Source organism: Chlamydotis macqueenii, chromosome 2, assembly GCF_036417535.1.
Source record: "Chlamydotis macqueenii isolate bChlMac1 chromosome 2, bChlMac1.mat, whole genome shotgun sequence".
Taxonomy (NCBI): domain Eukaryota; kingdom Metazoa; phylum Chordata; class Aves; order Otidiformes; family Otididae; genus Chlamydotis; species Chlamydotis macqueenii.
The window spans coordinates 19,368,596-19,393,965 of record NC_141557.1 but is presented as its reverse complement, the minus strand read 5'-3'; the positions used below and the strand labels follow the sequence as shown (position 1 = coordinate 19,393,965).

Here is a 25,370-nt window from a genome sequence, read left to right as displayed (position 1 = left end):
GCATGGTACGTTTTTTCCTTCCTGTCAGGCAGGAGGTTTGTAGTAGGCAAGTCATTCCTGCACGTCTTGGCCAACTAGATCTCGCGCTGCTTCTTTACTTGATTTTACTTAAGGAACTGGCTGAATAGGATGGCTCAGATGCTCGGGAATCCCAGTGTGATGGTGGGAAGTGAAGACATAAGGGGCAGCTGGGCTTATTGGAGTTGATTTTGGTTTGGTGTTGAGACTATAATGTCTTAAAAATGCAAGTTCTTAGGTTCCCAAGCCTTCATCAGTTTCACTGCTGATGAAGTGTTTCCAGTTTGACAAAACAAACTGCATAAAAATTGTGTTTTCATAAAAAGTATTTAAAGTATCTTTTAAAAAAATGTTTAATTTTAAGCAGTAAAATAACAGTATCCTATTTAAATAGAGTATAAAGACTCTGTAACCAGAGATTTGAGATTAATCCATTAACCTCAGTGAAACAAAAATTTGAAGTTCCATAAAATGAAGTTTTATGCACTTCAACTATTTGCTGAAAATCTTAACAATTCCATTTATGTAACTCCTGCTATTGCCAGTTACCTTAGTATTTGAACACTTCTAAGTTTATTTGAAAGAATGGATTCTTCTAAACATTTCTTTTGTTAACAGTTTTTTTTGTGACCTAATTGTTTCTTTTCTCTTATCAAAATGCTAGACATATACAAGCACTAGCAACAACTCCATGTCAGGCTCCTTGAAGCGGTTGGAAGATACCACAGCTCGATTTACAAATGCAAATTTCCAGGAAGTTTCTACACACATTTCAAGTGGAAAAGATTCTTCAGAGGCTAGAGGGTCAGAGAGCAAAGGGAAGAAATCTGCAGGTCACAGCTCAGGTCAGAGGGGAAGAAAGCCTGGTGCTGGAAGAAATCCAGGAACAACTGTGACTGCAGCTAGCCCTTTTCAGCAAGGTATTAATTGTTACGCTGTAACACGATTTCTACTTTGACATGAATTAGAAATCTTCCATATTTAAAACTTGAAAAGTAGTTAATCGTTTATGCTCAATATTGAGAATATTGCTTCACTTTGGGGAAAAAAAAACCCACGATTTTTTTTCAGGGAAAAATGTTCATTGTCATAACATGAAAAAGAAGGTTGTAAATCTTTAAAGGGCAAAACTGGTGCTTTTGTTTAGACTGTTAAGGTATTCTCTTTAATGGCTGAAACTAGAGGTTTCTTTATATGCTGAAAAGTTAGTCTAGGGTAATTTAACCTATGAATTTGAGTCTAGGGATCTTTCTTAGCACTTTCTTAGCACAACAATGTTTTTTAGTTAGTGAGTATTAGAACAAAACTGGACTGCCTGATACATAGGATACGATGGGCCCTAAATAATTTTTCAAGATGCAGACATTTAAAATGTACCATTTTCTTCAAAGACCTTTTTTTTTTTTAATTGAAGTACATAAGCAGAAGATGATTATATGACAAGTATATTCAGTTTATTTACCATATGTAATACAAAAAGCTTGATGTTTTGAACATGCCAAAACCCACTAAATGCACTATTGACACTTCTGCCGAGCAAATTTTATTATAGCATCTTCTCCAGAGTTGAAGAAATATTAAAAAAAAAAAATTAAGTCTATTTTTTATTATGCATCTGGAATTTAAAGAGAAGTCTTATTCACTGCATATGGCAAAATAGATCTTTACTATGTGCATGTATTTTCTTTAAAGCTGCATTAAGTGAAATTGATGTAACTTATGTAAAATACAAAACATTTTAATTATTTTTAAATTGCTATATTAACGTAAATTGTATTCTAAGTGGAATTCTTAATAATGTTTAATGGTATACTAATGATAAAACAGTGGTTTTTAAAGGACTTTTCAAAATACCTAATGTCGTATTTAGGAGTATTTTCTTGATGGGATGGTTGTCATCAGTCTTGAGTTCCACAGAATGGTAGCCACATGCACGCACCCATATAAAATTACTGAGCTTCAGTGAAAGAGTGAAAGTAGATGTTTGTATTTCCTAAGTGCTCCATTTTCTGCCTTACATGCGCTAACACAGTGATGAAATGACTGCCTTCCAAATATTACACGAGCAATGTAATTCTTTTACACAAAAGGTATTTATGGTTCTCTGACAGTGCTGAAGAAAACTTAAAATGCCAATTTTATACACTTTTCTCCACTTCCTCTCCTGTCCTTTTGAAAAATACCTCTTCTGTGGAACACCACGTCAGCCAGGGTAAATTAAGTGCAATTGCTTTTCCCTTGACCTCTGTTAGACCCTTGATTTAGGTAGAATGGTAAGGAGGATTGCAGGCATAGTGTAGATGTGATCATAATACGTTTCTGTCAGCCACCTTCTTTTTATGTATGTGTATGTTTAAAAAAAAACTGCTCTAACTTGGACTAAGTGTTTGTTGTGGCTTCAAAACATGAGGGACGTCAAAGTTGGTGAAGCAGTGAAATTGTTATTCTCCTTTTATTCATTTTTACCTTGTTTGTGACCCAAATTCAAGTCTGAATTTCAGATAGGAATCTGAGAATCATATCCTGCAGGGTGAAGATCAGCAGGAGAAGCAATGAGTTCTCTTAAAAATACACTCTTTAGCTCTTGGTAACACTTCTCATAAAGTCCTTGCACTTTCAAGTTTTGTATTCTAAGATATTAATCTTTCCCAGTAATTTTAATGAACTACAGAAAAAAAAAAGTGTATTTTTTCTTTACTTTCTTTTTTAGGAAGCTTTTTGGGCACTCCTGGGAGCATAAAGTCATCTTCTGGAAGTTCAGTTCAGTCTCCCCAGGATTTTTTGAGTTTTACAGACACAGATCTGCGAAGTGACAGTTTCACGCATTCTCAACAGGCTTCATCAACCAAAGATGTACATAAAGGAGAGACTGGGAGTCAAGAGACGAGTGTCACTTGTTTCACATCCTTAATTGGTCTCCCTTCATCATCAGCTGTTTCCCAATCTAAAAACTTTGACAGCTCACCTGGAGACATAGGTAGTTCAAGCCTTACTTCTGCAGCATACAAACGAGCTCAAACTTCTGGAATAGAGGAAGAAACTGTAACAGAGAAGAAACGGAAAGGAAATAAGCAAAGTAAACATGGGCCTGGTAGACCCAAAGGAAATAAAAGTCAAGAAAGTATTTCCCATCTTTCAGTTTCTTCTGCTTCCCCAACTTCATCTGTGGCATCTGCCGCAGGAAGCGTGACAAGCTCTGGTCTTCAAAAATCTCCAACTTTGCTCAGGAATGGAAGTTTACAAAGTCTTAGTGTTGGCTCATCTCCAGTGGGTTCAGGTAGGCATTTATTGGATTTGTTTTCTTACTTCAAAATATGTCTATATTATTGTAGAGATAATTCTGAGTATGCTTGTCAAGAACAGAGTATCACTTAAAGTGCCTTGAAAGTTGCATTGGGAAGAAAAGTAAAAGTTAGATTATGACTGTTGGAAGAGTAAGTTTTGTTCCATGTATAGGTGCCACTGTGCAGTAGGTGGCTGTAGTAGATTGACCTGTGTATTGACCTATATGCTACATAAATGCAGGTTTTGAGGCTGTAGAGTGAAAAATAAGTTGCAAGAAAAGAAGTTATTTGGAAATTACATATGACAGATTTAGCTAAAATAAGTAATAGTTTATATACAGACTATATTGTCTGTATGTTCTGTTAAACAGAGAAAACAAAATTGGTACTCAAGCATGTCAGCTGTGCTGAGTATGTACCTCAGTTATTTTTCCTAATTTAGCTTAATTAAAAATCAAAATGTCTATATGGAGAATTATCAGTTTAAACACGTAAAGGGATATTCTGAATCTGGACCCCTGTGCAGTCAGATGACATTTTCATATTCTTGCGTGCTTTTTAGCAATTGAAATTGGCTGGTTTGTTCTTCCTCTGTTCTAAATGTTATGTGCATCTGGGGCTGTGAGAGGCTTTCTGTTTCCAGCGAACCTGTGTGTGGAATGACCTTGCAGAATACTGTATTTACTACAGTCTTTGCTGTGAAGTTTCTTGTGAGGCCTTTGTGTTTGGAGGAAAAAAATAGTAAACTATTTGATACCTCATTTTTGTAACTTTGAAATTTTGTCCTTTTTGTTGTTCTACTGGATAAAATCTTGGTCTCAAATTTGCATTGTTTTAAGTCTTTGTTAGATATAGGCAGATGATGATCTTTATTATGGGTAATAATGACAACAGCAGTAGCAACTACATTTAAAAAAATTACTTTTCCTGCATTGAAATCCATAGGAAGAAATGGTATGTGACAAAACTTCCTAGTTCACTGTCCATCTTTTTTATTAGAATGCAGTTTAAAAAAACATGTTAACGTCATATCTGCTATCGACAGAGATCACCCGACAAATTTAGATCAGTGTTCTGATTATTTTAGTATGAACTTTCTTATTCCTTTATAATCCCTCTGAGGTGGATTTTGTATTGTTGTAGTTGGGGTATCAGATGGAAGTACAAGATTTTGGTTTGAAGTGAATGACCCATGTTTCCCACGTTGCATTCGACTTAGAAAATTCTGGTCTTGTCAGCTGCTGGAACAGGCCTTTCCCTGACCAGGTCCATCCTTGCTTCATTTGTCCTCTTTATTAAATCTCACTCTTCCATCTATAAAATGCCAGTGATAATGTTAAAACTCCTGTCGTAGTTCAGCCCTGATCAGGACCAGACTACGCAGTCTCTCTCTCGCTCCTCCCACCCTCCGAGAGAATAGGGGGAGATGATATAAGAAAAACGGCTCAAGGTTTGAGATAAGGACGGGGAGAAATCCTTAAAGTTACCGTCACGGGCAAAACAGACTCGACTTGGGGAAAACTATTCATTTATTTCTAAAATTAGCAGGAGAATGAGACAGGGAAACAAGATAACCTCCCCCCACCCCTCCCTCTTCCCGGGCTTAACATTATCTCTACTACCTTCCCCTCCCGAGCGGCACGGGGGGGGCGGGGAAAGGGAATGGGGGTCGCGGTCAGTTCATCACGCGTTGTTTTACACCGCTGTATCATCGTCGGGGGAAGAACTCCTCGCATTCCTCCTCTGCTCCAGCGTGGGGTCCCTCCCACGGGCCACAGTCCTTCGTGAAACTGCTCCGGCATGGGTCATCTCTTCCACGGGGTGCAGTCCCTCTAGAACAGCTGTCCCAGCGGGCCCCTCCACGGGCCACAGCCTCCTTCAGGCCTCCACCTGCTCTGGCGTGGGGTCCTCCACGGGCTGCAGGTGGATCTCTGCCCCTCCGTGGACCTCCATGGGCTGCAGGGGGACAACCTGCTCCACCATGGTCTTCACCATGAGTTGCAGAGGAATCTTGGCCAGAAGCCGTATTACTCCTCCCCCTCCTTCTTCACTGACCTTGGCGTCTGCAGCCGTTCCTCACAACAGGCTGGCAGACGCCTCTCAGGATCCTTTTTACATCTTGTTCACTTCTCATCTCCTCTCCGCTTCTTGCAGCCAGGCCGGGCCGAGTCGGGCCCAGTCGGCTGCCCGGTGGGAGGCCAGAGGGTGAGGCCTGCAAGGCCCATGAGGCTCGCGCCTCCCCCTCTCTGCCCCCTGCTCAGCTGCTTCACATCTTCTCCTCCTTTTTTTCCTGTTTTCCCCTACTTAAATACGTTATCGCAGAGGCGTTATCATGGGACATTCTGCTACCAATTGGCTTGGCCTTGGCCAGCAGCGGGTCCGCCCTAGGCCCGGCCGAGTCCACTGAACCAAGGGGAGCGACTTCTAGCAGTTTCCTACAGAAGCTACCACCTTAGGCCCCCACTAACAAAACCAGAACACTCCTTTTGTAGAAAGCTTTGAAGTACATGGATGGAAATACTGAGTAGGTTTTATTACCTTTGTTGTGATATTCAACCTGTAATTTAACCTCTTGTAAGCATACATAGATTCTTGCTAACCAGCATTAGAGTTGCCCTCTAAACCAGTGCAAGGTGCCAAAGAATATGAATGAAAAACAAACAAATAAAAGCAATCACCCCAACGAAAAGCAGAAACCCCAAAGAAACAAAAACAGTTGGAATGTCTTCACCTTTGAGCATGAGCTCTAAATTCATCCACAAGCTTCTGCTTGACTCTGAGCATATTGTTTTAATGTGCTCTTCTCCCTGATTTCCCCTCTTTGTTGTGGTTGTAGTGCTGCTTTCCTCACTTCATCATAAACATTTTCTGGGTTTAGCAGTCCATTTACAACTTTGTTACAACGAGGAAGGGCATATGAGTATTGTCAGAAACATACATTTTCTCAGGTATTATATGCTGATGCTTCTCTTTGAAATGTCTCTATATTGTCCAGTAACAAAATCTGACAAGTGAATCTAAATGGTTTGATGCCAAACCCCAAGTAAGATCTTGTGCATGTAAATGTAGTGAGAGAAAACACAGGGGAAGTCACGCCAAAACATTTTAATTGACTCTTACTTGGAATTGCCTTATTACTTCAAAGAAGCAGAATCAGGAGTGAGTTATACCGTACTAAACAAAGCTTTTTCAAGAATCTCCTCCTCCTTTTTTTTTTTTTTTTTTTTTTTAAAATAACCTTCTTAACTGCAAGCTGTCTTAAGGTACCATCCTTTTTCTGTTTTCTTAAGAGTACTTATTGAGATCCATAAAAATAACGAAAATCGTTATTTCACAGACGGATGATAATCCTGTTCACAGTTTATGTTCAAATTAGATGAAATGGGAAGCAAAGCTTATTTTAAAAGGTAATGCAGATTCATCAGGTACTATTTATACATAGTTAAATGTCCTTCTTAAAACTTTTATTTGGAGTAGGTACATTGAGCTCATTTTGTGAAAATATTTGTCCTCTCCAGACTTTTTTCCAGTCCACAGAACTTCTGTTTTCCTGCTTGGTAAGAACAGAGATGTACCATGAATAGTACAATACCATGTAATTAAAAGCTGTTACAATACATACACTTAGGTTATATTACAGTTGCCGTGTAACTAATCTGACACTTCCAAAATTTTGAGCGCTTGAATGTTCAGTGTTAATGCTCTTTATATTTTTTTTCTGAAATGTATTAATAATCTGATAGGAAACACTGTATACATTAACAGCATACTCAAAGGAATGGAAAGTAATTTAAAAAATGAAATAAAATGTAGTTGGTAGAGCGATAAGGAATTTTTATATTAAATTAACATTTTTTCTACTGCATCTGTCCCTGTCTTAAAAAGAAAAAAAAAAAGCAGCTTGTTCAGCCAGGAACAGCTTATTTACAAACCATACTAGTCTTTCTGCTGGAAATTCACAAGCACTGTAAGTTTGTTGTCTAAGAAGATATAAGTCAGTTGTCAGTGGGAGTTTTATAAAGCTGATACTGGTTCCCCCAAAATGGGGCTGGTCTTTGGAGTGATTCCACATTTTTGTAATGGGGGAGAGTTTCATCTGAACTCTACAATTTACTACAGCTGTTTAACTTTTTAAATCATACTAGTTGTATTGTCAGGATTAAGTTCATGCTCAGCATCCTTCTAGGGAATAATACTTAAAGATTTCTAGTCCGAAGTATTGTAAAGCAGTGATCCCTTCTGCTGAACTTTTTTTTTTTTTTTCTTCTTTTTGCAATGACAGTGGTGATTAAAGAGCAGAAAACCTTCATCTAGGAATTGGAAGAGATGAGTAACATCTTGTCTCTGCTAGTAGTAGATTCCAAGATCAAATGTTTCTTTTACCATACTTGCACTTTATTTCAACAGTAATACAGAAGCTAATGAGGTGATGGGAAGAAAATAAAATACAGTTAAGATAAATAACTTTCATACATGCTGTGTTTTTCTGTCAGATGGTTTGTGCAGGCTCTGACCTCTCTTTCTTTGGAGTGCACTACAGTGTGTGCAGAACTTTCTTAGAACTTGTGTCCCACAGAAATAGGAAAAAAACATTTCATGTGATATGTAGTACCTTCTGACTTTTGTGGAATAATGCCACAAGGTAAAATGAAAAGCAATCAAGTGTCAGAAGTAAACTGAAATTTTTGTTTTATGGTAGATAAAGTTCTTGCCCACTTATCTTCAGGTCCTACATGGATACTTCCTGCTGGAAGGATATCAGTGCTTCAAGCATACAGGAATGCTTCTCTGTCTTTCCCAGTTCCATTCTTGGTTTCAAGTGTGCAACAGATTGTATAGTATCAACCTCAATTGCTAAGGACTTCAGGGGATTGTTCGTTTCAATATTTTAATTTTTGCATAATTGATTTTATGCCATTATGAGTATTGTAAACCCTATGAGAGTTTATGAAGCGTGGTTGTTTTTTTTTTTTTTTTTCCCCATAAAAAGACTAGAGGAAGTTAAATTCCAAAATGGTTAGGCTGTTCTTTCAGCACGGGCTGTGCCTGTCTTCTGGAATTCCTTTGTCACAATTGAGGCAACCTTATAATTTGTATTCCTACATTTTTATCTCTCTGTCATATGTATTCTACCCTTGTCCAGTCTTCGGTATGCTCTGGTTGGTAACACTAGGCAGTTTTTGGAATAAAGGACGTATCTAAAACCAGTGTTGTACTTCAATATAGCAATATTTCAAACTCTGATTTAGAAACAGTTGTTTTTTTTTTAGCGCAGGCCCCTCTGTGTTGATCTTATGTCTTGTGCAGTCAAATTTCAGCTTTCTATAGGAGTTTACTAAATGCTTCAGCTTAGTCCATGTATTTTATTCTCCTTTCTCATCTGGTCAAGCAGTGATGAAGCCTCTGCCAAGTGTTATGCTCCTATGCCAGGAGATGGTCTTACTGTTAAGCTCACTGTCATACTGATGATGTAAGAGAACTCTGCGCTTCAAAGTAGATGAGTAGCTTGAAGTCATTCTCATCGAGATACTGAGTCTCTCAGAGCTTATGTTAAGTCTTTATCATGTTATGTTTAAACTCCTCTGTAGCCTATGATTTACTAGCTAAATCTATTGGGAGAAAGAGTTTAGCCAAAATTACTCTGAAGAAGTTTGTGCTATTACATTTTTCTGCTAAATGCCCCAGAAGCTGAAGCAGAAAAAATAAGCCTTGCTGTGTTACAAAGAACTACGCAAACAGTGTGGAAAACACACAAGGCAAAGTTCTTGTGCAGAGGATGTCATTATTCATATTTGGGGCTCAACAGGAATGGTGTTGGTTTGATATGAGATTAAAATCTTAAAATTGATGATTATTGGTGTAGAAAACATGGAGACATTAATCAAGTAATTGGGAAGCAGTCACATGAGGTGAAGCTTATGCAAATTCTAATGAAATGGATCTTTCTATCAATGTTGTTAACTAAACCAGGTGTTATCAGCACCTACAGGCAGAAGTAATAAATTGGCATTTCCTGATGATGAGAACCTCATATTTTCGTATTTTTAGTCTGTCGGTGTTAAATTTCAGCAAGTCTTCAAAATTGTGAAGTTGCAGGAGACTGGCGGATAGTTAATGTTAAGTAGTTAGGATGTGTCTGATACAAGAAAGAAAGATGTGAGGAGATTTAAAGAAGTGATGATTAATTATAGTTCTTGTGAGTTATTAAAAATAACTTACTGGGCTTTTTTAAAAAATATTTTTAAATAAAAGCAGTGACGTAGTAGATGCCTGCATTTCAACTGGTACAGCGTGACAGTTTAAATAAAGACGTGATGATAGGAAATCAACAGACCTTTTCATTAAAAGTAGTTAATGGATAAGTCTGAATTTAATTTTGATCAGAGAATTATTAAATTAAAGTGTTTACTCTGGGGTTATATTATTTTCCTGTGCATCAGTTATCAACCTTATGCTATTTATTGGAAAATTCTGCAATTTTGGAAAAAATCTGGGTATGAGGACAGGGTATGAAATGTATCTCTTGGTAAGCAATACAAATGAAGAGTTGTGTTGGTGGAGCTAAAGTAAAAGATTATGTCTAAGAAAGATGGATGTGTACTTCTGGGGAAGGAAGGGCTGAAAAGAAAAAGGATAAAGGTGAATAATCAATTATGTCTGAGCTTTCTGTGCTGAGTTGTGTTTAAAAAGGTTTGCATGCATAAAGAGCGAACTAATGAGAAGGGTAGCTCTGTGTTCAGCAGAGTGCATCTGGTCTTCAAATACTGTGTCTGGTTCTGGTACTTGCTGTGTGTAAAGAAGAGAAGAGCCATGAGAAGGATTCAAGGACTGGAAAAAGCATGTTGTAGAAAAGCTAAGGAGAGAGTTTATCTGTCTATGGATATCCTAGAGGAACTGAAAACTGATACAATAATGATCCTTATATAACACAATCAAGTGAGAGAAGGCAATATTTGAAAAATTCTCAGTAATAGTTCTGAAAATATAGAGGTAATATGTCTTCTAGAAGATACAGTTTAGGTGAGCATAGTGGATTTGCAGGTGTGAGAAGTTCTAGAGCTAAGAATCAAGTCACGTGCTAGCAGAGATTCTTGTTTGGTTTTTATCTATGAACCTGATTCTGTGCTGTATTATCCCTTTGACTTCTAAAAGAAAAATTGGCATGGTGCATCAGTTTGGCATATGAAATAAACTGCAACTGGGCCAATAATGCATTTCAAAATACAGTAGTTAGTAGAGAATTGTCAGACAGTGTGGGGTCTGCGGAAATTAGTTCCCAACATGTTATATTTTGTGCTTTTATCAAAGATCAAGAAGAAATTAAGTCTTTTCTGCTTGCTGTGAGGGTTCATGGGGACTTCTAAAAATGTAAGTTCTAAGAAATGTAATCAGATGTAATGAATAATAATTAATTGATTAAGAAGTTTTGTACAAAAAATACTGAACAATGAACTTTGTAACAGATGTGTTTTGAAAAAAATTATGAAAAACTTCTGAATAATGATGGAGAACTGAACATTATCTCATGTTGAGATACTTTAGGAAAAAAAGGCTGTTGTCATCCCTGTGATACTAATTTCAAGAGGAGATAGGTAAGTTATATCACTTGAAATTACTCTGTAGATAGTGCAGGTAGCAGAGTACTACATTTACTTCTGATATTAATTTCTTCCTAAAATATGAATATAGGAAATTTGAGAGGAGGCATACAATGATCAAGATTTAAAAAATATCTCTTTCAGAGAATCTTAAGTTCTTTGATAGACTGCAATATCTTTAATGTGAGAATATTTTCGTTTACAAGAAATGATTACAAGCATGATCATAGTTGTTACACAGGAAGAACCAATATTCCTGGTCAAGATTTTTTCATTGGTAATTGCATACTGCACACTGGTAATCACCTTATTTTCTTTTCAAAATAAAAAAAAGTTGACAGGAAAATACAGACCTATAGTACTTAATTAAATGGGCTGCTGAAAACAAGAAATGTTCAGCCTCTGAAGTCTCCAGGCTGCCTGACTTTCCATGGAAGCAGTGGTTCGTGTGTTACATACAAAGCAGCTCCCCTGTGAATGTCACAAGACTGGAAACTCTTGGAGCATTGCTTTGAAACAAAACTTGATTTAAACCAAACCAAAATGAAATTGTAGGGTTTTTTTTTTGTTTTATTTTTTGTTTGTTTGTTTGTTTTTTAAGTGAAAACAGATGTGAGGGCTTTCTGAAGTGAAAAATGTTCCAGGGAAGGTAAAGTAAGTTTAGCTTGCATGTCAAGCTGCTTAGGCCTGCTAATGTCAGAGAACATCGTGGCAGATGCAGAAATGAGATTTTTACCTGACTAATTAATTGTTGTATGAGAATGTAAATGTCTGTCAGGTTAAAATGGAAACTTTGAAGATTACATACTCGAAACTGGATTCTCAAATCACGGTGTGACTCTGGATGTTAGTTTCTAGTTACATTTCAGAATATTTCATTATTTATTTATTATGCTCTGAGCGTCAACACCAAATAGTATTTTTAAGTTATGAATTTAATACATTTCAGATTCTTAAAAAAGCCCAACAAATCAAAAAACAAATTAATACAGGAAAAGGAATGTGTATTTTTTTTTTTTAATTCCCTTTTAGGTCTTTCATTTAAAAAAAAAGTGGAGAAGATTTTGGTAGTTACTCATTTCAGGAGAAAGATGTAATAATTTTAAACAACTGAACAAAAAGATGTGATTATTTATAAACGGTTTGAAATTTTGTTTTTACTCAAGCTTTGCAAATCTTCTACCCAAATATTAGTCTAATAATGAATAACATAAATTCTGTAAGTCTTGATTTTTGCCTATATAGTATTATTTGCAGAATTAACATCTAAATACGATCTTTTTGAAACATAATATCTGTATGAATACATTGACTTTTTTTTTTGTATCTATATTGACAGAGAAGAAAATGGACTGGAGGGGCTTAAAGGCTATTTAAGTTGCTGTACTTATGCTTTTCAGATTTAGCTATAAATCTTGTTTGAGCTTTTTGTAAAATGTTTGTTGTTAGATTGTATTTGACCTGTAAGCTTACAAAGTATTTTATATGTAATTGGTGACAGGTTTGAATTTCTAATTAAAAATCACTTAATTTAGGCCTGGGTAATCTGGGTAAACTACACTGTATGGATGAGATTTAGCTGACAACTTTGCTATTGTTGTTTCCTGCATAGTGAACAAATTGAATGCCTGCTCTTCATATCATAGAATCATATCATATCATAGAATGGTTTGATTTGGAAGGGACCTTTAAAGATCATGTAGTTCCAACCCCCCTGCTCTGGGCAGGAACAGGAGTCTCTGGAGTTTCCAGGAGTTGATTGTCTTTGCAAATACGTGGAGTAAAAGTATGTGGCATTATCGTTATTATTTTTATATATATATAAAAATTATTATTATTATTTTTTTTAAAAAACAGACAAATGTACTGAAACGTACATGTTTAGGCTTGGATTATGTTAGTTCTTTAGCTCCTTTTATAAAACTAAGAGTTAGAATTTAAAATAGACAGAGCAGGGGAATGAGGAGACACTCTGAAGCAATTAAGATTTCTGTCCTACCAGATGTTTTTGTTGCAGAACTTGCTGTTTGCTTTAGAGATGTATCCCTTTTCTGAAGATTAAGGAAATATTGCTTAAATGAAATTCTGCTGCATGGAAACTGAAGTGAGATAGAGGTGATGTTTGCTTACTTGCAACTGTTCCCAGGATCTCCTTTAAAAATTAGACTTAAAAAACCCCTTCATTTGATACCATTTTGTATATATAGATGTTTAAATTAAAATATACATCTTTTTGAGTGTGAACATTTTTCAGCATCTGGAGTCAATTTACTAGAGTACAGCATTCCCTGTAAGTCAAACGTGAGATAGCAATCAGTCTTTTAACTCCATAAAGTCTCTTAAAGGTGACATGAGAACATAAAAAAGTGTGTCGGGGGCGGGGGGGGGGGGGTGGGGGTGGCAAAGAGGCGGCTTGACTATAAAAGGAACAGTAGGGCTTTTTACCCATCCTTAAAAATTGTGCTTTTCATATCTTACATGCTCTCAGAAATCAAATGTAGCTGAAAAATGTGATGTGTATGTGTTGATAGTGTTTGCAGCATTTTTGTCCCTCTGAAGACTGTCCAATTCATATGGTAAAATTTTTTGTTGTTGTTCTCAATCAGAGGTGATAGCACTACAGTCAGGTTTCTTAAATCAGAACGAAATGTACTTTGCATTTAAATTTTCCATTTATTTAATGTGAAGAGCTGCTGTATCAGAAGTTCAACTGACTGAAAGTTGTTTCAGGATTATGATCAGGGTGACTAACCTCTATATAAGAAGAGGCTCTGATGTCTAGAGCTGTAGTTGATTATCATAGTTATTACTGAGATTCCCCTGTAAATTTTTAAAAATAAAACAAAATATGTAAATACAAATACTAACATAATGTAGTGGTATAAGGAAGACTAGTTACCTTGAAATAATTGAGCTTTTAACTGAAAGATATTGTTTGGGGGCAAATCCATTAAGACTTATAGTGGACAGATTCCTGTGTTGATGTATAGGAACTATACTGTCTGTACACTGTGCTCTTTTTAAAAAAATATAATCAGAACGCGTGTCTGATTATCAACTCTCAATTTCCCTGTGCTTCCTTCCTACTTAATTTATTTTACTTTCTTAAACAGGTTGCATGGAGGTGATAAAACTAAGAGCAGTAGCTTTCTGAAGTTCTTGATAGCCTGTGCTGGGGTGTGGTACTGCATGTGTCGCGTGGTACCACACTGGGGCACGTGTTCCACAGCAATTCTTTCTCTATAGTGAAATATTTGAAGTCAGGTGGTCCCCAGGTAGCTTCATACACTGTGGCTAATGACATTCCAAATGTCTAGCTCTAGTTAAAATGGCAAGAACCAGTTGGGACAGCTTTACAGATAGAACCAAAAATTTACGTAGCTTTTGTGCTTAAGAACACTTTAAAAAAGGGGAACTGTGGAATCCAGTGTCTGTCTAGATGTAAAATGCATCTTAGCTACACTAAATGACAATATATCCCAGTGCCTTTTCACGGTGTGGCAGTTCCTGATATTTTAGAAAGGTTACCTGTAGTAGTTGCTTAAAACCTGCAAGATCTTTGTGTTCATCCACCTGGATGTGGGCTTATTTTAAATAGACCTCCCCAGCATAAATAAAATGCAGTCAGTTGGCACAGATAAGCCAACCCTGTGTTTCCAGATTACTCAAATAAACCTTTCTTTCAGGAGTATTAGGGGTAATTGGAAAAGTGTTGTAGGAGTTAAATATACAGGTATCTGTATACACAAAGTGTGCTGTCAAAATGCCTAGCAAAATACCTCTTCTTAAGGCTTTTTGTGATGGCTTTGGACCAGTATAGCTCTAGAAACCTGAGTTGTGGAAGCTGTAAACAGAGCTGAAGAGTATGAACATGTCTGGCTTGTGCATAAGTAATCCTGAGTACTTGACTTGGTTTTATATCTATTTACCATCATTTGTTTTGAACATTTACGAGAAGAATTTCCTGATAAGATTGATTAGAGGTTCCAAGTAGATTAGAAAAACAAACAAACAAACAAAAAAACACCCAAAAAAGACCACATTCCCCCATCCTCCCAGCCAAATGAAAAAGCAATTAATAAGCCATTAATATGGTTAGCTTTCACGTAAGAATCTCAAATGCAGGTTTGTTGCTTTTTTTGGTTGGTTTTTGAACTAATTCTTAATCTGAAGGATTTAGTGGTTGGTTACAGCACATGACATCCTTTTCAGGGACCAAAGTCACTAGGCCTTTTTTCTGCTGTGGGAGTAGTGGTAAGCTTAGAATTTAACTTCGGTTTTTGTATGCATAACGAATTCCCTTAAAAACAAGTAATGAACAGTAAAAGGATTGCAACTCAGATGTTGGTATTAATACACAGTCAGTTCTGGGGTATTTTGAAGATAATTGAGATGAATGAGCTGGAAATAACAAAGTCTTCCTGAGTAGCATTGATTTTAAGGAAGAATAATTGTAATGTTTTAAAGGAAGCAATAGCAGCTACAGTAAGAATTAGATGAAGAAAGGAAGGATTCAGCCGAGACTGAAAGTGCATAAGGCAGCAGAGATGGAAAATAAAGGAAAACAGTGTGTACTCCTGCTATTACAGTATATAGGTTTTTTTACATGTATGATTGCCATGCACCATCCCTAACCTTTCTTGACACTGTAGCATGTTGGGAGTTCAATAGCTTGGCTGTACATTGCAGGAGCAAACTAGGTGGCTGGAAGGGTACTTCAGTGCGGGGAAAGTCAGGAAAGAGGTAGCTGCCAGTCAAGGCAGTCGTACGAGGAACCCAGACAGTAGCTCTTTTTTTCCTTCCAGAATAAAACACCTTTTTTCATCTGTCTCCTACTAATTTATGGGGTGTGGAAGGGAATAGTGGTAGTGGAACAGTTTTCCTTCTGTTCTGAGTTGAGGCTTGGGAGGAGTCTAGAATAAGGTACATCAGTCACAAGGAAGGCTGATCTACTGTTGACCCTTCATCATGTAACTGGTTAAGTCTGTGTTAGAACAGTTTGTTTCAAAAGAAATAGGTTAAACAGGACGTTTTCTTACTAGGATTCCTTGCATCTCATCTCAAGGTTGGATATCTATAGCTATTGATCTCTTCCGTGAATCAATCTCTTCCATGAATTTGTCTAATAATTTTTGAAACCATTTGTGCTGTTAACATCTGAACCATGAGAACTGAGTTTCATATCTTTATGCATTGTAAAAGGATGTAGTTTGTTTGCAGCTGTTGCTGATCGTATTTTGACACTCCTCTAAAACCAGTGAATAGTCATTAAAAATACTCAGCATCTTTACAGTATTCATAATTGAGAAATTTCTGTCATTTCACTCTATCTTTTTTAGACCTAGATATTTTAATACCTTTTTGTCATTCATACTATATCCTTCTTACCTTTCCAGATCTCTCTTAGTGTTACTATATCCTTTTTCAATAAGTGCAGGTAGTATTTGAAATATAGGTGCAACATGACTTTTTAAAGTGGCATAATTACACTTTTTGTTTTGTTGTCTGTTCCCTTCTGATAATTTGTAATACTGTACTGTCTTTTTTGATCATCACATGACAAGTCTTTCTACTTCCTATTGGAAATCTTAAGGATTGCAAAAAAAAAAATTGACTTTCAAAGTAAGAAAGAAAGGTGCGAATCCGTTTCTCACGTATTTATTCCATTGTAGCACATGCTTATTGTGAAAAGTTCATGCTGATAAGCACAGTAGCAGGCTATTCAAGTATAATTTATGTGTCCTGAAATTGGCACTTTTCTCTTAAGGCATGTGTATACTGCGAATATTAAAAAGACTTCCCCCCCCCCCCCCCCCCCAAATTTAGTAGCTGCAGGTGAAAGAGGTACTACTGCAATTCGTTCCTCTCGCTTTGTTTTTAGGGATGGTTTTGAATTGCAGGCAACTACTTGTTTTACCCCCATGTTGCTGACTGAGTTGTTTTGTCAGCTCTTTAACTGCCTCTCTTCCTCATTTGTCTGTGAAGTGTGTATCTTACAGTAAAAAGTTTTCACAGGGAAATATCCAGTGTATTCTGCATTAAAAGTTTCTGAAAGCTGAGTGATGCTTGGGAAGATAATGCATGTGACGGTGTGGGTTAATGGTAGCTCCTGTGTGGTACAATTTTAAAGAAACAAAAGCAAAAGATGTTGCTTCAGGCTATGTAGGGCTGAGCTTACTTCAGAAAAACAAAACCACCCCCACCCCAAGCCCCTCAAAAAACCTACCCAACGGTTCTTAAATTTGAAAAGGGCTTTCCTTAATATCAAAAGCAGTGGCAGATAAAAATGGCTGCTATTTCTTGTGCCCAAAAGTTGAGCGTAACTGGAGTGAACTGACACAATCAAATAAATGCTGTGGAGAATAGGTGTGGGTGAAATGATTCTGCTCTCAAGAGTGGCAGACAGCAGTTGCGTTTTGTCCTCTGCACCTGAGGCAGAATCTGTCCCAGTAGTATAATGTGTGTGATCCCAGCCATATTCGCTCTGTGCGTTTTAGTGGGGTGGTTTTTGCTTGTAAAGTAATAATTTTGATTATAAGTGTATTTTTGGACATTGTTATTAGTTCTCTGAAAACTGTCGAGAAGGTTAATTAAAAGGATGAGTTTCTTTTTTATCAGATCAATCCACTTTTGTCAATAATTATACAAAATGTTGTGTATTGTGTTTTTTTTTTCCTCTACCACAAAATTTAAAAAGCATTAGTATTTGGGATTTTTTTCACATTACATACTTGGTCTGTAATGTTTTAATTAAAATATTCTAATTTTTAGAAGTTTTTTCCCTGGAAGTAACTTTGACTAATTATTCAAGTTTAGACAGTAGGTAAAAGGCAAGGACTTATTTTTTAATGACTTCTAAATTAGTTTTGTAATATTCTAGTATCCATACAAAAGTTTCAATTGTCTTTGTTGTTAATTAATTTTTTTTTTTTAATCCTGATGTTCAGAAGATCCTGGCAGTTAAAAACTGGCTTATGACAGCAGTCTTTAGTAGCTGCCAGTTGTGGGGAGAATAAAGAAAAGAAAAATAAAGCATAAAAGACAGTAACCCTGTTGGAACATGAAGAGTTACTACAGTCAGACCTCAGAGGCTGATGCAAGTAGAAAATTCACCCGTGGAAGTGTGACAGAGATCATATTGTCAAAGCAGACATGTAAGATGAGGGCTTTGTTCATTGGTAGTATGAGAGTGAACTAGTAAATTGAAATGAAAATAATTTTGTAGTCATGAGGTCATTATCATAAGTATGAATGAATTGGTGGCATAAGTGGAAGAATGGGGCCATCTGCATGACTGCCATGGCTCAGCAACTGGGCATAAAAGTGTTGTGTTGCTGTGGAGGCTGAGGTACAGGGACTTCTAGCTACCCAGCAGAGGATGTGAGTGTGCTCTGGCACTTCACTGTCAGAGATCAATATTCTCTAAAAACCCCAACCCTTGATGAAAAGGAAGTTCATGTGAGCATCTGCTTTGTTGTGCCACTAGTGGGACATTCTTTCTCTCTATGCATTTGAGTTCTTCTTCAACTGAGCTCCCTAAAGTCCAGGAGACCCAACTGTTTTCCGTTAAACTTTTTGATTGCTTGAGCTTGTCTCAATTTATCAGTGAAGGAAAAAAAGATGCCTCGTGATTAGAATTAGCAAGGCAGCTTCAGTTTAAGTTTCTAAATTTGTTGCAGACAATGAAATTAAAATCAATCTTTTGTTGGGGAGGCTGCTGCTGCTGGAAAGTATTTGACTTTTTATTTGTAATAGTAGTTTGAGAATGCAGCTATTTGACATGTACTGGAATGTTCTTATACTCAACATTTAAAAGCTAACAAATACTGACATAAGAAATATAAGTTAAAAATTGTAATAGATAGAAAGAAATCCATTTTACAATTTGAGCTACTGTAAATGATCAGAGCTCTAATACAAGAAAGATGTATTCAGGTATATTATCGTTCACTGAAATTCCTGTCTATACATATATTCTTTTGTGCGTCTGTTAAACACGATCTTAACATGAAGCCCTTTTTCTCCTGACTCAAAAGCTTTCTCAAGGTTGATGAATACCATACATAATGGTAAGTTATATTACAATCTTTTTCAGAGGTTCATTTATCACAAAGGATAGCCTTTTGTGGAAAAGCCTGATTGAAGGTCTGCATATTCTACGGATTGGGTGAAATACAGGTCTGCAGTGAGTCAATTGTTCAGTACTTGAGTGAAAACTTTGTAGATTGTCTGCAGGAGCCTGATAGGTCAATAGTTCCTCAGTTGTCTTTTTATGATCTTTTTGTATGTGCACAGTAAAATGATAACAGTTTTATTCTAGTTCTGAGATTCTTTTCTTTAATTTTGTGAATAGTATTTCTGGTTCTTCTTCTGTACTCCATTCATAGGTGTGTTATAGTGGTGTCTACCTCAGGCATTCTCCCACTTGCCTTCCTGACTACTTAAATTACTGCAAGTAATCCGTGTGAAGGTAGCTTTGTTTTGTCCATTCTTTGTTCTGACAGCCCAATGCTACCCATTTGTGTCACTGATAACACTACTATCAATTTCAGAGGGAGCAATATCGAATCTTTAATGTATCTAATTGCCGTTTCCCTTTAGTATTCCGTATTGGCTTTGTACCCCTAGTTCTGTATTCACTCATAGCCGGTGGAAATGAAATATATCTTATTAAGGTAGAACGTGGTTTACTTTTTCAAGGGTTTTGTTCATTTGTAGGAAACAATTATAGCTATATTCACAAGTTACTGAAAGATTTAGGAGGGAATGTTTACAGTTAAAACCTTCTCATGAGGCTAGTTTTGAAGATGATCAAGTTTATTTCTCAATGTTATATTTAATTGGTGTCAGGCAGTCTGTTAATAAAATTGGAATTTTTTAATCCATTGGCATCAGCCAAATAGTGATTTTCTTATTGCTGTACGTTTATGTTGGAAAAGCAGTGCTGTATACGTTGCCAATGTTACTGACTTGGAGTTCAGCATATGCAAAATAATGTAAATGTTTAAACTTTGCATGGTGAAGTTCTTTGCATTTCAAGTTAGCAATCATTAAGGTTTTATAGGACTTTGCTTTTCACACTGTTGGAGGCACGAATTACATCTGTTAGGCAGATGTCTGTAGTGGTGGGTCTCTTAATAATAATAATAATTTTAAAATTACATGAAATTTATATGTAATAGTCTACATGTAGTGAGAAATATTGAAATTTCTCTAGATTTACTTTGCTTTAGTAAAATAGGTTTAGCTTTTTTTCCTTTTGATATAGGGTTTCCCTCTCACTCTCCCAGGTATACAGTGCTCTGAACCAGCTTTGAGATGAAGGAGAGCAAGCTCACCATTTTTCTGAACAAAATTAAAACATCTGAAGGGTATCTGACAAAGTGTGCTGAATTTGGACTTGGTGAGTTTCTGCTGTTTTATAAGCAGAGCCTTTTTGCTGTTTAATGTTGAAGAGATATAGGTTCACAACAGAGTGCAGAATAGAAATTGATGGAACGCCATTTGTGATGACTCCTTTCCACATTGCACTTCTTTTTTTGAATTGATTGTGTCTTCCTGACTCCAGCATAGAAGTTGGAAGGGCATAGAGGAAAGTGGTTACTTACTGTTATATTCTTTCTTGTCAAGCAATAGTAATGCTTTGTATGACATGATAATATGGGACAGCGTGATGTTACGTACATGTTTGTTTTAGAACAGTGTTTGGACAAGATTTATCATCTAATCTGTGAGGGGAAGGTGTGTATGTGTTTTATCTACCTTCTCATTTTTCTCTAAGCAAGATTTTAGTTGGTTACTTCCCCCCCCCCCCCCCCCCCCCCGCCATCTTGCAGAGGCTTTTTTTTGCATGCTCTTGTTTTGTCAGAAGCGTATTTATAGGTAAGATCAATGTGAGCAGGTAGCTATTTTGGTAATATGAACAGCAAGGAAAGATCTTGCCATTGTCTGTAGGCTGAAAATAAAGTATTTGAATGAGATAAATATTTAAATATAGGAAGAGAGTTTGCTCCAACAGCATATTCAGATTATGAGTCTGATGATGTTGAGGACTGAAAGAGTAATTGTCTGTAAGAGTTTTGATGGAGACAGTGTATTGGGAGCTTGTTTTTTCATTGCTCCGAGTTCTGCACATCAGCAAGTACCGAAATGAAAAAACTGAGAGTTTTGATTTGAGTGGAGACAAATGCAAGTTTGGAGCAGGGAGGTTCATTTGATAGTTATGCTAGCATAATTGTGATGGTCGAAGCCTGTCAGTTGATTTTGGTGCTGACAAAGTGTAAAGGAGGAAAGATGATAGCTAAAGACTAGAACACGTTTGAAAGGGTCACTTAAAAAGAGAACTAGAAACGGAGTCATTCAGGGCTGTATCTTTCTGTAAAGACACCTGTCTTAATAGAAAGTGGTTAAGACACTTCAAGGCAGAAGCGGGACACTGCAGTTTTGCCAGTAAGAGGCTTAGTGCTTGGGGCTCTGTTTCTCAGTTTTATGGTCAACTTCTTATATTTTTCATGCGTTTTAAAAGTTGTTTAAAAAAACCTGAAAAATTACAGTTGAGAGGGGTAAAGTTTTCACTGCTGTTTGCTGTGTGATAGCTTTGTCCTTCTCAGTCTTACTCTGGACCTTACAGTCAAACTTTTTTGGCTTGACCTTGAAGTCTCATCTCTTCTGCATCATTTTTATGGGCCTACCACTGGAAAGCAGAAGGAGGGGGTACAGACATACATATCTGTTGATGATTTTAGTGCATACTTTAAATGTACTAATGGGGAGTGGCGACCTGAATGTTATAATTCTATGTTAGAGCTGGCTGTAAATTTTAATGGTTGGTTGTAGCCTTTCTGTGGCTACTTCTGATCTCACTCATTCTGTCTTTTGTCTATTTTATTTCTTACTCTTGTTTCTGTTTTCAGGTCCCTGTTTTTGCTTGTTCCGTCTTATGCTAATTTGTGAGTTGCAGTGAGGAGAGTCATAGCACAGAACAGACATCCATCATGCCAGTCCCAGCACTGTCATCAACTTTAGAAAACAGCATATTTCCTAAGAAAATTTTCAATTCTGTAGCCTTGGCCTCCAGCAGAATTTAGTATATATAGTATGAATTTAACAAGATAACCTAAACTAGACAGAATCTCTACTGAGCATGAATAAGTTAAAATTTTTAAATCTAGCCCAATTTGGGCAGACTTTTACGGTGTTGATAAAAAGGTATCTGCCTGCATTGAAGCATGGGGACAGTAGCACTGAGCTAAACCATATAAATTAAAAAAAAAAAAAACAACTAACAAGAGAAGTCATCCTGAAATAGTTATTTTTGCCCATTTTTGCAGAGTATTGAATAATGAAGTGTTATTGTTCAGTTGTCAAATATTACAACCTTAAGTTGTAATATTAACTATCTGACCATGAGTTTCTGGAATACAACTTTGAAGCTTTAGTTGTTGCTAATGATAGCTATGTGCAGACTTTCAGCAGTTCAGGCAACAGCTGTTTGCCACCACCAGAAATAACAAATCACAACAGAATTGCTGTTGTTAGTTGTTAGACTCTCTCTCTTTTTGAAAATTCTGGTTTGATCAAACGTCTTGCAGCATACCTTCAGATAAGATCACTGGAATCCGAAAGAGAGAAAACTTTTGAAGTAGAAACTCCTGTAAAAGACTATATTATGTTAGTAAGGAAGAGGAATCTAGTGCTTCCAGTGACTCACCGTTTCAGCGCTGAGATAGATTGCTGTCAGAATGGTTTGGAGCTGTGGTAGGTTTTTGGAGATCTTAAGCAAACACATTAAGTTCTCCCTGGAAATCATTAAGAAAAGTACATCACAAGTGTCATGCTCCTACCCTGGAGTACTCTTTAGTGAGCCTAAAACTGTGTTGTTTTTACTATGTCATATTAACTTAGGCTCATATGTCTTGGTTCACTATGACAAAAGTGAACATCTAAATAAAAGTTAAGATCTTTATTTTTCTGTTGTTCTTCCATATCTAACTTTCTCTTGCAAAGATCCTTCTGTGCTGTGACACACTTGAACTACAGGTCTTTCCTGTAGTTCTGAGCATATATGTCTGAGACACGATCATGGAGCTCTTTATCTTACTGCTCTTATTCTAGAAGAGTACTTCAATCAGACTAGAACAAGCAAGAAATGCTTAGTATATCTTATTTCATAAATGTGAATTAATTGTATGTGTGAACCTTAAACAAGCAGTTATCAACATGAGCCGGCGACGTGCGCTTGCAGCTGGCCAGCAGGTCGAGGGAGGTGATTCTCCCCTTCTACTCAGCTCTTGTGAGATCACACCCGCAGTACTGCGTCCAGTTCTGGAGCCCCCAACATAAGAAGGACGTGGACCAGTTGGAGAGGGTCCAGAGGAGGGCCATGAAGATGATAAGAGGGCTGGAGCACCTTTCCTATGAGCACAGGCTGAGAGACTTGGGGCTGTTCAGCCTGGAGAAGACCTGATAGCGGTCTTCCAGTACCTAAAGGGGGCCTACAGGAAAGACGAGGAGAAACTTCAGTAGGGCCTGTTGTGACAGGACAAGGGGTAATGGTTTCAAAATAGAGGGAGGTAGATTTAGGTTAGATACTACGAAAAAAATTTTTACAATGAGGATGGTGGAACACTGGAACAGGTTGCCCAGAGAGGTGGTGGAAGCCCCATCCCTGGAAACATTCAAGGCCAGGTTGGATGAGGCTCTGAGCAACCTGATCTAGTCGGGGGTGTCCCTGCTCCTTGCAGGGGGGCTGGACTAGATGGCCTTTGAAGGTCCCTTCCAGCCCAAACCATTTTATGATTTTATGATTCTATGACTGAGCTTGGTTTAAGCAACTTATATGTGTTATTTCATGTTAGTTAACTAGTATATGTATTCCTCACTGTTACAGTTTATTAAAGCGTGAGTTTTGTAAATCTGCTGACATGTGTGGTCATTAATGAATGTGGGATCAAGTATAAAATAACATTGTTCACTATAGCAGGTGGGACTAGCGGAACAGAGTAGAAGACCATTTTGGTAGCTAGATAGATCAGTTCTGATCCTTCACTCCCCACCCTGATATTGAATACATTTCTCTACAGTCAGGATCATGAACATAGGAATAGAAGTAGGCAGAAGAGATTGACTAAACATCTTTTGCTAGCTGAGCTGTCAAGGATTTGGAATTCATTTTAATGAAGTTTGATAGCAGACTTCAGGTCTTTGCTGTAATATGAAGATGAGATGAGCTTGTTGTTAGATCACTGATTCATCATATATGTGACATTGCCATGCCAAATGGTGTTTCTCAGTTGTGTGAAGGTGCTTGTCAAGTATTTCAGTCTTTGACTGTAAATCCAGTCTATGCAGTATTTTCAAAGGGAGTAATTACAGCAGTCTGCCTGCTGTCAATAGATATGAAGCTAGAATAGTTGTTCCATTTTGAAAACGTGTGCCTGTATTTTGTATCTTCTCTCTTCCCCGCCATGGCCAATGTTATGTATTCTTTGGGTACTTTGAGTCTGGGAGCTTTTTCTTCCTTTCTGTCTCATCATGGAGAGGACACAGAATGTCCTGTATAAAAGGAGGATATTGACTGTTGATCTGTGACAGAGGCTGCTGTGCCTCTATGAAAAAAGGACCCCAATCACTGAAAGGGAGGGAAATGCTGCCTAGTTATCAGGCTGCAGATCCGTAGCTATCACTTCCGTGCACTTCCAGAACTGATAACTTCAGAATCTTCTAGAAACCTGTCTGAAAGTGAACTTTACCACTTTCCTCATCAGCAGCAGGAAAACAGCTTGATTATTTGTTCCTTAGATTTCCAATTTCTTTATGAAGGAAATATGTTGCTCCTAGGATCCAAGCTGCAGTTTCGTTGTCTCAGATGAAATATTGTTGCTAGGTCAGCAATTTCAAACACGACTTTCTTGCGTCTCTTTTTAGACAACTGTGTCACAATAACTAGTTCTTATTCCTTGTGTTTAGTGTTAGATTCACTTTAGCTTATGTCATAATAACAAAAATACAGATAGTGTTGTTTCGTAATAGTGTTAACAACTGTTTCTTCCACTATTAACATTCTACTGGAATAGAACATGTTCTTTTTTGTGTAACTAAACTGAATCAATTTTTCTACATGTTCAGTTACTAATTAGTGGACTGCTTCATTCAAAAGCACTTTTTCATTTGGCTCTATATAGAAAGTTGTCATGGTTTTAGGGGAGACTTTGAGATCATAGGAAGTGAAGGCACTGAAGACATGTATATAGCTTCAGTTTTTGTAAAGTTCTTATAACTCAAAATTTCCTTTTATTTCTGTAAATTATACTACAAATCCCTTTGAGGTTGTTGTCCCCACTTCCCTGTCCCATGTCCATCTGTCCTCCCCCAAAGTAGGAAGGTTCTGTAGTTCTGTGCACATTTAAACAAAGCCTCTTTGACCAGATTCTACTTATTCCTTAAGTTTTGGCAAAGTGCTAGGATCAGC

The 25,370-nt window shown here is 37.1% G+C and overlaps 1 protein-coding gene across 5 annotated transcripts in view; it reads left to right on the top strand.

The window, feature by feature from the left end:
- Positions 1-25,370, top strand: part of MLLT10 (MLLT10 histone lysine methyltransferase DOT1L cofactor) — a 129,400-nt gene that overhangs the window by 64,973 nt on the left and 39,057 nt on the right. For all 5 annotated transcript variants that reach the window (XM_086742179.1, XM_086742178.1, XM_086742177.1 and 2 more), the window contains 2 exons: positions 683-938; positions 2,729-3,295. In XM_086742179.1, the coding sequence (XP_086598305.1) occupies positions 683-938; positions 2,729-3,295 (823 nt within the window). The remainder of the gene's footprint in view (positions 1-682; positions 939-2,728; positions 3,296-25,370) is intronic.